Here is a 14012-nt window from a genome sequence, read left to right as displayed (position 1 = left end):
CCCAATTTAGAAAGCCCAAAATTATTTAATTTAAAAAATAAAAATCGTTGAAAGATATTAAAAATGTTGTGCAAAATTTAATTTTTAAAAACCTTAAAAATAGACTTTTAATAAATATTTTATAAAATTTTTGATCAACTTTTCTTAAAATAAGGCAAAATTTCGTCTTGGAAGAGACTTTAGGGAATATCTAGATAGAGCTAAACCATTACAATTTACTGACCAGGACTTTTACCCTGTATTCGCCACTCATTGGTTCGAAAACAATTATTTTACGAAAACAAATTAAGACAGTAAAAATTAATAATAATAAATTTTAAGACAGAAATAGTAAGTATTGGCCTAAAAAGAGCTTAAACAACTCTTCTAAATATTACACCTTGATAAAGGCAAAATTAACCTAAAACCGAGTTAATCGGATTTCAAAACGTAAAAGTTGATTTTCCATAGGTTAGAGTAACTTTCATACAATTTTTTTCCGCGTGAAAACTAATCTGCCAGATATATCTATGACTAAAGTCGATTTTCGGCTTAAGTCGTAAGTCTGTCTAGGACATAAATAAAAATAGATGGGCAACACCTTACTAAATTTTTAAAAATATCACATTTTCCAAAGATTTCAAATATATTGTTTGTAAGAAATAAATCCATGCACAGTGTGTAAAATGTAAATCGATTTTGAAATAAAATGAGAAAAACCAATATTAAAACTTCTAAATCTATTTTAATCCTTTACATAGAATGGTCTATTCTAAAATCAATCCATATACTTTTATAATAAATAAGAAAAGCTATTTTTAACTATAAATTCAAATTTGCAAAATGACTCATGAATAAATTATGAAATAAATGGTGGAGACAACAAATTATTGATTGCAAAAGGTGATTTATTATTAATGGGGATAGTGCAAGAAATAACTCCAAAGTAATGCAAGCTTGTGCTGAGACACCCCTCGAACACTGAGCTTGGGGTGTTTGCCGGTGCCAGAAATCGTTGTCGTGAGGACATCAATTGCGTGTGTCTCTTTTTATTGTTGGTCAGCATGTCACAGTCAAATCATTCGCTTATTCAGTGTTAATAAAACCATTTACCATGACGCAAGGAAGTGTCTCGTTCTCACAAAATGCAGATTTACCTGACTTTAGTCCTTATTCTCAACTCCTTTCTATATCTCAGATGTGAAAATAATTTCCGGGTAGATTGTTCAGTTTTTAATCTAATCAGAAGTTCTTCCTGTGATTACAAAAAATTCGTGTTTTTGCTTCCAGGAAAAGCCGGAATTTAGGATCCTTTCGCCACAATTTATGTGCAATTCAAAGGATACCAATAGCTCAATTGAATCTCCACCGGAAAAAATTACAATTCGGTAATTAATATTGCAGTATAGTAAAAGTGTCAATTGATAGACAACACCAATCAATCAATAATTATTTTTTATGCATGGGGATATAGCTTTCAGCCGAAGGAAGGCAAGAAACTCACATACTTAGTGCGAGTTTATTTTGAATTCATTGAAGGATGGAAGAGTCAGAGGCATACAATTTCTCTCTGGCGAAGCATTCGAATGCTCGAAAAGAGGATTCGGAATACAAGTGAAGAGATTTCAATGAATAATCAGATTCATATAGATCAAAAGGAACTTACTCCCGGGGTGATTTACACTTTCAATATCGGCGGAAAGGATTCAGTTGGGGACATGAGTGCTGAGAAAAATGTTACTGTTATATATCGAGCGGATAATGGTGCTAAATCCAAAAGGGATATTTCACTGTTGCTCATTGGATCCGTCTACATGTACGGTCATTTGCCACTCCTCATTCAGGCCAATTTGATTTTTTGTGAACCTACTAATGACTATGTGGTGAGTTTTATTTTTATCGAATTTATTAGAGTTCATTGCATTCAGGAAAATAATTATCAAGAGTTAACGGAGAATAAAAAAGATTCGACCTATAAAATAAATGACTAGTAATAAAACCAGATAACCTCTTAATAGGGTAGGGTGGAAGGAACACCTTTAAGAACTTTTAAGAACCTTTAAGAACACTTTAAGAACTTTTGTTAGGCCTAATTGACACCCTACTCTGTACCATTTGGAATATGAAATTCGAACAATTATTCTTATCGAAAAACGCAGATTTGTGAAAAAAAAATCTTATATTACTTAGATTTTATTGGATGCATTAAATAAATTTCAACATTTTGACAAAAGTGTCAATAGGGGTTCCCTTTCAAAGAGGTGTTTCTTCGACCCTACAATAATGGGCTAATTTAAAATCGAATATAAATTGGAATTTTAAGATTTTCTCACTGTTTTAGATGATCAAAAGAAAAACACCAGGAAGAAGTAGGTACTCTTGAATATTAGGCCTATACTTCCTCATGGTCTTAATTTATAATTTGATGGCGTCATTTTTTATTTTCCAAAATTCTACTGAAAATCGAATTAGGAAAATAAGCTCTGTTACAAGGACCCCTATCATAATCGAAAAGGACTTCGCCCAACACAAGGTTCTCTGGAGGGGAATTCTGTAACGCTCTGGCAATGCCATATGACAAATTGGGTTCGAATCTTAGGAGAGCTTTTTCGAATCTTAGGAGAGCTTTTTCGAAAATGCGATTCTGTAGCCGTGACATTGTCATTTCAGCTCACGTGGCATTGTCAGAAGTCACATATTTGAGATTTCTGGCAATTCAAATGACAATAAATTTTGTTAAATAAATCCATCAAGACGTATTGTATTTTCATAAAATGATCAAGTAAAGGGATTTCATTAAAAATTCAATTAATTCCATTTTCGAACTCATATGATATGACAAAAAAAGCTCGAATGGTATTGTCGGGTTTCGAACTCACGCGTGACAATGCCACGAAAATTACAGAATTCCCCTACTGGTCTTATCACTGATTTGTCTATTCTAGAGCCTTAAAAACAGAAAAACTAGAGAAAAGTTTATCAAAATCGGTTAATAAAGACCGAAAATGTAGGAAATATTGTCCGCTCCAGCTTTAACTTTTGTTGTGCAGTTTCATAAGTTCGTATAGGATCTAGTTCTAGACATAAATTTCAACAAGAAATATTCCTAAAGAAATACAGGCTACATAGACTAAGTCAAAAGTTGTTTTGTAACGACATTCTGAGAATCAAATTATTCCCACTCAAACTATTTTTCCATAATTGGAATGATCGAAATAAATATGTTAATTAAAAGGCTAAGTACGAACCCTTACATTTACGCCAGCGATGATGAAATTCAAACGATTAGAAAGAATGTTTAAAGTTTAAATTTAAATGTTCCTTTTAAACGCTTCATTACTCAGATTAGGAGTAACTGAGGTTTAAATGTGACCCTATCATTAGATACTGTTTTGAAAAACTTTTGAATTTGAACAGAATTTTTAATTAAGATGAAGTAAAGGTCTTCCTTAAGACCGTATCCTGAATTACAAGGTCAAAAGAAATCTATATTTTTTTATTGCTTCAACAGATAGATAAACTAGGGTAAGACGGGGTAATTTGGAATCAAGTTTAATTTGGAACAGTGAGATTTCCTAACACTTTTAGATGGCAAAAGAAAAAAAAATCAACGAAGAAGTACTCTCGAGTATAAAGTCTTGTACTTCTCCGCGGTCTTTTTTTTTATTTGACCATCTGAAACAGTGAGAACTTCTCAAAATTCCAAAATAGACATGATACCAAATTACCCCACCTTACCCTATCTAAGAATATGCCATAAAATATTCAGAAGCCAATTCGAAGTATTTTAAATAGAAGATAGGGTAAAGTGTATAATTTGGAATTAGTGTTACAAGTTGGACAATTCGCCGGTACAAGTTGGACATGGCCTTTTTCTTGATAAATACAGTACAAAATTTGTTTTTAAGCACAAGGAACCAAATTATAAAACTAAAGCATTAAAAATATACAAATAAAAATGAAGTACTAAATTTATCAAGACAAAAAGCCCTGTCCAAATTGTAAATTGTCCAACTTGTACCACTTTACCCTACAGGGACGAAAGCAAATTGCGCCAAGATTTGCAAGCTTTCGGGCGAACCGGAACATTTAAAACCTTGAATTGCATTTTCTGGCATATCTTCTCGTCTTATTTTTACAATTTCTTCGAATTTGCGAAAAATATTTAGAAATAAAACTTATATACCGAATTTAACGAATAAAGACTTATTCTGTTCGGAAATTAATTCTTTCGTAGTTGAAATAAAAAAATTGTTTAAAACCCATTTTCCTCTTCTTTACTTTACAGCATGTTAAATTCAAAATTTTGCAAAAAAAAATATTTTCTTAAACCCTTAAAAAATTCTGATTACACGATTTTCTTCAGTTTTCTTTTTGTTTAATCATGAAATACACTTATGAAAATTTTTTTTTTCTAGATAAGAATTAAGAGCTGTAGAGGAAAGCGCGTTATATTCGTACGACTCAAGCTTTGAGCAAATCATTTTTTTTTTTCAAAATATTTTTAATTAATTTAACCCATTGAAATATTACTATATTTTAATAGCCTGTCCAAAACCTTAAAATTCCTGACTTTCAATGAGGGATACTTTCAATGATTACTGAGTGATCCTTCAAATTTTATCGACGCGACGTGCCGATCTCATGCCGATCTGACGATTTCTTGGTAAATTAGTGCCGAACTGCCGATTTTTAGCTCCAGATCGGTACTATTTTACCGGTCGCCGCGTACGATTCACTCTGAGAATCATTTATTCACCCCTTGAAATTACTCGTTTCCGAATCTTGCAGCCCCGAAAAAGTAATCGATTGAAGTGCTCAATGCAATTGGTTAAAGACATGTGACAAGTCAAACAGATATTATGGCCTCTATAATAGCTTAGTTGGTAGACCACTTGTGTAGTTTACGAGAGGTCCCTAGTAGGGGAATTCTGTAACAGTATGACAATACCATATGACAAATTTTAAAAATTTTATGTGGTAAATTCTGTGGAAAAATCTGTGTGAAAAATCCTTCTGTGGAAGAAGGGAAATCTTCTGTGTCTTGGGAAATTATTCTAAACATTTTCCTCCATCTATTTTCATCCCTTTCAGGATTTTGAAAATTCGGGATTTTGGCTTTCGGGATTTTGGCCTTTCCGGAATTTTGGCGTTCGGGATTTTGGCTTTCGGGATTTTGGCCTTTTCGGGATTTTGGCTTTCGGGATTTTGGCCTTTTCGGGATTTTGGCGTTCGGGATTTTGGCTACCACCGAGTAAGATTACGATCGTTGAGAGATCATTAAAGGGTTACGGAAACAATTAATGCTTTGCAAGAAAGCTAAAATCTCAGAAAAAAGGGAAGAATTATTTAATTGACTTACCTTATACAAATATTTTTCTAACAGTTCAAATGGGATATGCAAAACTTGGAGGAAGAACATCGAATATGGCTAAAGACTCCTGGAAAAACTTTCTACTTGCCGCCAAATCTTGTCAAACCTACTCAACAAGACAGGATCGATGTTCAAGTCCTTAATACAAATCGAACTGAAATCTACACACAAGTAAATACTATCAATCCAACTGATCTATTTTCTTCTAAATAAACAGTAAATGTTATTTTCAGTCAACGATGAAATTGCACATTTTGAAGAGAGATTTCTTTGCCATTCTCACCCCTATGAACCTATCTATTGGAATTGACCGTCGAATTTTGTACAAACTATCAATTTCGCAAATGGATGTTGATGAGTATGCAGTTGAGGTATCTTGGGACTGTGAAGATTTACTGAACAGTAATGATACAAGGTGTGAGAATTTCGAGGGAAGCTCTAGCCACAGGCTGGAAGTATTTTTTACCGCTTCGGGAATGTATCGTATAACTGCAATTATTACGTATCAGGAGCTTACGCAGGAGCTGTCTTCGTATGTAACCGTAGATCCTAGGATAATAGCTTCCGTGCAGTTTCCTAATATTAAGCCTGAACCTCTAGTCTCGTGGAGATCTCTAAGAGTACCAGTTATTGTTAACAACGTCATCCCTCTCTGTCACCTTCAGTGGAGTACAGTAAACGTAACTGAGGATCCTAGATATGGATTTATCGATAGATCCTATTTTCCAAGTCGGGTTATTCCGGACTTGGAGAAGAATTTTCTGTCAGACATTGTAGAAATCAGTAATGCTACATATTCTGAAGATTTTCCACTCGTAGTTCCTGCAGGATCCGAAGACTTTGCAGGGATAGAACCTGAGAAGTCCTACGTCTTTCGTCTACTAGTAACGTGTCCCGCACCTATCCAGGAATGGGATAGTGAGAGCGAAGGAAATGTCACGAGTTATACAGATTTGATTTTAGGCTCAAAACAAGCACCAATTGCTAGACCCTTGCAGGTTTTTCCTGAGGAGGGGACAGCCCTAAAAACCCTTTTTACTATGTTTACGGGAACTGCTACGGACACTCCTGATGACTATCCCTTAAGGTACCTATTTCAGTATCAAATTGGGGGTATATTGGTGGATTTAGAGGAGTACTACGAAAATATGGAGATCATCACAGAACTTCCCTATTCCGAAGAACCTATTAGGATATTTTACAGAGTTTGTGATACTAGAAATGCCTGTTCAAGGACAGAAGGACCCCCTATTAGGGTCAATTTGACTGAAGATTACTCAGATAAGGAATTCCAGTTCAAATTGGAAAAGATAAAATCAATGATTTTCCGAACAGACTACACCAATATGTTTTCAACGAGTATCTCCTGTATCTTTACGTTCAAGGCTTTTGGTAATAAGAAATTCTACGATAGATTGAAAGTTGAACTTCTTCAGGAGATCCAGAGGGAGACTAGTCGGCTAGAGACATTCAAGAGTGAAGATATGTTCATTTCTGAGCAAAAGATTCTCTCCTTTGTGAAATACAGCAAAATCCTGGCAGAACTTCTAGGTGACAGGAGCATTAAGTTAAAGGAAAAGCTACTGAACCTCTTGAATACTATCCCTCAAAGCAGATCAGATGAATATGGATCTTCAGATGAAAGTAATTTGGTCATGAAGCGATCAATTGACGAAGAATCTTTTGAAGAAAGGAATTTATCTGAAGATGACTTCCTTCAGAAAGGAATATTGGAATTACAACTCAGAGAGGCTATTATAAATTCTCAAAATAATTCAGAAAACTCCGAAGAAAACCTACAATTGAAGCAGAACTTTACCCAACAGGTTAGAGATTTTATAGGAAACCTTTTGTGTCCTTCAATGCAATTGTCAACGGAATACAAACTTGGTAAGACTTCTCCTATTTTTGAAGCGAAGTTTCGGGTAACTAGTTGCTTTTTCAGTATCGTCAGACTTTTCATTGGAAATCTACCGTGGAAATGGCTTTCAGGCTCAAGTGCGGAATTTTTCACTCCCAGCCTCTCCATCCGGAGACAAACTTTCCAGTGGATTTGTTTTCCTAAGGAACGTTTTTGATACTCAACCTACAGAGGAGTACTGTGCTTCGAGAATTGCATACTCCTCGGACTTTCTAACTGGCGATCTTAGTCAGGAAATAATCAGCGTAGATCTCTTTGAAATTGATTCCGAATTGAATTCTGCGAGGATTTTAGAACCAGGGAGAGACAGTGAAAAGTTTTCTGTGATATCCTTCCAATTGAGTAATGAAAGGTATCCGGAAGAAGTAAAATGCGTTATCTGGAATGGGGAAACCTGGACAGATGAATACTGTCTGGTTTTATCAGTAGATCCGTCTAGTATTGAATGCCAGTGCTCTACACTCGGATTTGTAAAGTAAGTTTTAACCATCAAATCAAGGTAAGGTATGAAAGGACACAATTTAAACTTTGTATCCCGTAGACCATTTTCCGATTATCGTTATGAATATTCTGAGGATTTCTTAAACGTCACAATTACGACAGAATTGATAAACACAACCCCAACAATTTCATCAACCAACGAACTAATCATGCAAAGCGAATCAACAGTGAATGATCCTCCAGTTGACTACATCTTAAAATCAAATGTCATTCAAACTGAATCTCTTGTAATCACAACTGATATCAAACAAACTGCGAAAAGTGTCTCCGATATGTTCACCTTCTCTCCAATTGTCAACAAAGGAGCTGAAGAAGTTGTGTCAGTGACGACCACAATTCAGAAAAATTCTTCAGAACCAACAGATGATCATGAAGAAATTGTCAGAGAATCCAGCTACTGTAAGTCCGATAAGTTTTTCAACTCTTATGGTCTCTACATAATAGAGAAATTTATGTCCATATTGAAGCAAATTTCCTACTCTCGTTCGTGTAGGAAAAACTCTTCAACATGGACATAAACTTCTCCAATGTGTAAAGGCCATTACAGACATTTACTGATAGTTTCTGTTGATCATGCAGCGAGCCTAATTGGTTTCATCGTCATAGGAGTATTTTGCCTAATCATTATCTTGATGCTATCATTGAATCTCTATTTTATGCGCAAAAAGAGAAAAATGAAACATCTCCAGGAATTGCAGATAATGGTAAGTATAATGTCGCAAAAACGAAGAGATGACGACGAGGGGTAATTCATAATACAAAAAATTGATATGTTAGTCTTGTTTCTAGAAATATGGGAAACATGATGTTTTTTCACCATTTCTATTTCTGTGGAGAGAAAGAAATCCAATTCTGATTTTCATATGCCTGTTTCTATACCTCTAGAAACCTCTTTGTCTTTCAAAGATGTTATTTTTGAAAGAATTACACTTAAATGCTTGGTATTCCTTGGATACGATTCTAGTTTTCTAGTAGTATCTCCGAATTTTTAAAAACATTTCCGCTTTATTTAGGACTTCCAAAATCCGGGAACTTACAAAATTAGGAATCCCGGTATTTTAATAGTTTAGGTATTCCGAAATTTCAAGATCCAGGAATCCTGGAAATGTAGGATCTTGGGAATATAAGATTTTAGGAACATTTCCGCTTTACTTAGGGGTTCCAAAATCCGCGATCTTTCAAAATTAGGGATCTCTAAATTTGAATATTTAAGAAATTCCGAAGTTTCAGGATCCTGGATCTAGGATTTTAGGAGTCTAGGATTTTAGGAGTCTAGGATTTTAGAAACAATTCAGCCTTATTTAGGGCTTTTAAAATCCGGGGTCTTCCAAAATTAGGGATCCTGGGATTTAAATATCTCACAAATTCCGAAATTTCAGGATCCCGGTATCACGAAAATTTAGGATTTTAGTATCCCGGTTTTCAGGAGCCATGCGAGATTCGAAAATACCGGTTCCCACTTATCCAAGGCGGGATCCCGGGATTTCAGCATCACAATGTTCATTTATTTTATTAAATATTTGGTTCTGATATTAATCCCGATCTCAAAAACTAATGAAATCTCGAGATATTGAGATCTTCAGATCCCGTGTTAGAAACTGTAGTACTACTTGAATACGTTTATTTGTTCTTAGAAACATTTTCGTGCTCTAAAAAACGATTCTATGTGACTAAAAACGTTTCTACATTTCTAGAAAAATGTCTGTGTAACTTGAAAGATCTTCTGAATTTTAGAAATATTACTGCAATTAGAGAATCGTTTTTTTTATATTTCTCAAACTGTTTTTGTATTACATGATTGCGTTTTAAACTGTCTAAAAACGTTTTCGCATTTTCAGAAATGTTTTCGTGTTTCTGGAAATTTTTGTGTTTCTAGAAATATCTCAGTATTTGCAGAAACTTTCTGTACTTTAAATGAGATTCTTTACAATCTCACTATGGATGCGTTCCTATGTTCTTAAAATCCTTGTTTTCTGTATTATAAAAAAGAAATATTTTCATATTTTTAAAAGGTTTTCTGATTTAGAGAAATGTTTTTTTGTGTTTTTAGAAACATTTCCTTATATTTTGGATGCGATTCTATGATTCCATGTCCCAAAAGATATTTTCGTGTGTTTAAAAACGTATTCTTGCTTATAGACACGTTTCGATGTTTCTAGTTTCATGAATACTTTTCCGAGTTTTTAAAAAAATTCTGTGTTTCTAGTAATGCTTGCGGATTTTAAGACATCTTCAAGTGTTTATAAAATCATTTCCGTGTTTTTGGATGTGTGTCTGAGTATCTAGAAACGTTTTTGCGTTTCTTGGACGCATTCCTTTGTTTCCAGAAACGTTTCTAAGTTTCTAGAAATATTTCCGAGTATCAAAAAACGTTTTCTTGTTTCTTGGATGCTTTTTTGTATTTAAGAAAACGTTTTCGTGTTTTTTGGATGCATTCTCGCAGTTTTAGAAACGTTTCTGTGTTACTAGGAATGTTTTAGAATCCCAATAAACGTTTCAATGTTTATAAAAATGTTTACATGTTCTTTACAGCGTTCCAACAAACATTTCTGTGTTTCTAGAAATGTTTTCGAATGTAAAAAAAATGTTTAAGTATTTATAATAACGTTTCTGAGTTTCTCAGATGCGTTTCTGGGTTTCCAGAAACGTTTATGTATGTCTTGTAACGATTTCATATACCTTGGATGCATTCCCGCGCTTCCAGAAATAGTTTCGTGTTTTTTTTTTAGAAATTCTTTAGAATATCAAAAAAAATATTTCAGTGCTTATAAAAAAACGTCTTATTGTTTCTCGGATGCGTTTCTGAGTTTCCAGAAACGTTTTCATGTTTCTGAATACATTTCCGAGTTTACAGAAACGTTTCTGTCTTCCTAGATTATGTTTTCGAATATCAAAAAAATGTTTCTATGTTCATAAAAATGTGTCTGTTTTTTTCTGATGCGTTTTTAGGTTTCTAGAAATGTTTTTGTACTTCCAGAAACGTTTTTGTATATGTTGAATACATTTCTTCGTTTCCAGATATGCTTTTGTGTTTCCAGAAGCATTCTGAAATATTAAAAAAAAATATTCTACTGTATATGAAAAAAAATTCGTGTTCCTTGGATACATTTTTCGGTTTTAGAAAATGTTTCTGTATTCCTAGAAACATTCTCGTGTTTCTTAAAAGAAGCATTTCCTCATTTCCAGAATTATTTTTGTGTTTCTAGAAATGTTCCCGAATGTAAAAAAAACTGCTTTAGTTTTTATAACAGTTTTTCTCATTTCTTGGATATTTTTCTCGGTTTCAGGAAACTTTTCTGTATTTCTAGAAACGTTCTCGGTTTCTAGGATGTATTGCCTCGTTTCCAGAAACGTTTCTGTGTTGCTATAAATGCGCTTGTATTTCAAAAACGTTTCCGTATTTTTTTGTTAAATACGTTCCTGTGTTTCTAGAATCGTTTCTGTGTTTAGGAAATATTTTCAAATGTCACAAAACTTTTCATGGTTTATAAAAACTTTCCGTGTTTCTTGGATACGTTTCTGAATTTCAGAAAGTGTTTCTTTATATCGAAACGTTTCCGTGTTTCTTGAATCCATTCACGCGTTTCTAAAAACGTTATTGTGTTTCTAGAAAGGATTACGTGCTTCTTGAATGCGTTTTTGATATTTTAAAGAAACATTTCAGCGTTTTTTCTTGTGTTCCCGTATTTCTAGAAACATTTCTCGAGTAAATGTTTTGCATTTCTGGAATGAGTTACCCCTCGTACAAAAATTAATTGAATTTCCAAATCAACTTGCAGTCAACCGAAGCCAGAATGCAGAGCGAAGAGATAAAATATGCTCGCTTCTACGATGAACAAATGCTGTCAGGAAATTAATAAAGACTTTGGGTTTCTGCGGTAGGATATTTTTTAAAATCTCCTTTTTTTATTTGTATTCTTAAATACTGACATTCCTTCTTATTTTATCTCAATTTCTTCCCTTCAATCATTAAAGCATTCTTTTCAATTTTTTTCTCCTTTTAAAAATCAAAAACTGTTCAATTTTTTTTCTATGGCAGTAAATTGAAAATTCTTTTCATCTCTTTTGTTATTTTTTTTCTTCATTCTTTTTCAATTCAATTGCAAACTAATCTGTTCTCTTTATCAAATAAAACACTCTTTTTCTTTTTTTTTCTAAAACAACAAAGTTATCAAATCGTCAAAGACAATTTTTTTAAAAAAATTTTCTTGTCATATTCGAGCTTAAAGAAAGATGAAAAATATAAAACAATTACATACCAGAATTGGCAATTCAATCATAAAAACTTCACGCCATATTTCCATGGATTGCAGCTTTGAGGCCACTTCCAATCACTCCTAAATTATCACCATCTCCCGCCCGGCCATTGCATCCTTCGTGGATACCAGCATCATCCAGCAGAATGTCCGACGACTGGCACGCACTGTACTCCTGCTGTTGGTACATCATCTCATCGAGACTCGGCGTGCTCGTAATGGAATTCCCATCGAGACCTCCGAAGAACATGGAAGGACTCTCGGGAGAAGACTTTTTCTTATTCAGCACAATATCTTTGAGATTGAGATTGACTTTAGGCTTATTCTTCGGTGGCTCGAAGTAGTAGTTGAACCTCTTGAATGTTTCAATATCCCTCTCCTCTGACTCCAGCTCATTCAAGTTCACTTTCTGATTTGGAGCAAAAATACTGTCTGTAATTTCAAGTTGTACGATAAAATACGTGAGATTCTGGGATTGATTGCTTTACTCCTCTTATAACTTGATAATTTTTCACAATTTTGAAGCCGAAATAAAATTAAATAAATACGAAAAATCTGATGTTTTCATTGAAATGAAAAAAAATTGCTTGGAATCAATCATTTTTACTATTCGAACTCAAAGAGAGGGCAATTATGTAATCCACTATTTTTTTCAATTTGTGGCACGACTAGAGGTCAAACGGGATGAGATATCGACTTCTAGTCTTCGACGACCCCCCCCCCCCCATAATTCAACATTATCTAGGACAGACTTTTTTATTTCATAAAATTTATCTTTCAAAAAAACTTCCCCTGTGGGAAGCGCGCTACCTTCGGACGTTTTAAGCTTCGCACAATTCATTTTTTCAATCTGTTATAAATTAATTTGACTAATTAAAATATTATATTTTAATAGCTAGTCCAATACCATCATATTTTCAGAAAAGAGCTATGAGTGAAATCAATAAGGAACAGAGAAAAAAAATGAATTGTCCGAAGCTTGAGTCGTCCGAAGATAGCGCGCTTTCCCCTACTTGGACTCCAATACAAATTAATCGTTTTCGATAATGGGCGTGGCTAATTTTCTAATAGGCGTATCATTACAGGCCACTGACGATATTTCGTCAGTGGTCTGTAATCTGGGGTATAATCTTGGGGTAATTCGATAATTTTGGGAAATTATTCTACATATCATCCTCCGTATAATTACATCCCTTTCGGGATTTTGGTCCATTCGATATTTTGGCTTTTCGGGTTTTTGGCCACCAATTCAGGATTTTGGCTATTCGGAATTTTGAACCCATTTGGAATATTGGCTTTTCGCGATTTTGGTGCATTCGAAATTTTGGCGTTCAATATTTTAATTCATTCGAGATTATTTGCTTTTTCCGAAATCGGTATAAATTTATGCTTTTTAGGTGTATTATGGGTTAAAGTTACCTTTTTCATGTTAATTTTACACCTAAAAAGTGTTAAAGTTACGATGAAAAAAAGTTAATCGCACCCCCTTTTTTTCTCAGTGTCCTAAAACGCCTAAAACATATCCAAAAGTAAAAGGTTTCGAGCAGTTTTTGAAGTAAACTACAAAACATGGCTTTGGATCGAAAGACTATATCTTTTATAGTTTAACCTCAAGTCCGGTTACAATTTGAAAAAAAAAACGCGAATCTATATACAATGCCCGCTCTCTAATCCGGATCGCCGTAATCCGGACAAGTTATTGACGGTTACATTTATCATTTTGAGGTCATGTATGCATTTGTGTTCAGCAATGAAAATGAATTATCCTGTAATCTTCTTGTTTAATAAATGAAGTATAATAGCGTAGAATTCTCTAATTATGTCTTTTTAAGGCTCTTTAAAACTTTTATTCTAATTCTAGAGAAAAACCTTGTATTATATTTTCGAGACGTTGAACAAATTCAAAAAATCCATCCGGATTACGAAGCGGAAATCTGTCATTTTGTCTCCCAATCATCTGGATTACAAAGCGAGCACTGTA

At 33.9% G+C, this 14012-nt stretch overlaps 1 protein-coding gene across 1 annotated transcript; it reads left to right on the top strand.

The window, feature by feature from the left end:
* Positions 1 to 1269: 1269 nt before the first annotated feature.
* LOC129809224 (uncharacterized) lies at positions 1270 to 11928 on the top strand (the record flags this gene model as incomplete). Its single annotated transcript, XM_055859038.1, has 8 exons — positions 1270 to 1367; positions 1454 to 1862; positions 5366 to 5524; positions 5587 to 7243; positions 7299 to 7749; positions 7816 to 8174; positions 8355 to 8479; positions 11555 to 11928. Coding segments are annotated over 8 exons (3336 nt in total), but the record flags the coding sequence as incomplete, so codon positions are not given.
* Between the last annotated feature and the right edge of the window lie 2084 nt (positions 11929 to 14012).

The sequence above is a fragment of the Phlebotomus papatasi genome, unplaced genomic scaffold (assembly GCF_024763615.1).
Source record: "Phlebotomus papatasi isolate M1 unplaced genomic scaffold, Ppap_2.1 HiC_scaffold_504, whole genome shotgun sequence".
In the NCBI taxonomy this organism is placed as follows: Eukaryota; Metazoa; Arthropoda; class Insecta; order Diptera; family Psychodidae; genus Phlebotomus; species Phlebotomus papatasi.
The sequence above is the reverse complement of the archived record's forward strand: the minus strand, read 5'-3'. Positions and strand labels throughout refer to the sequence as shown.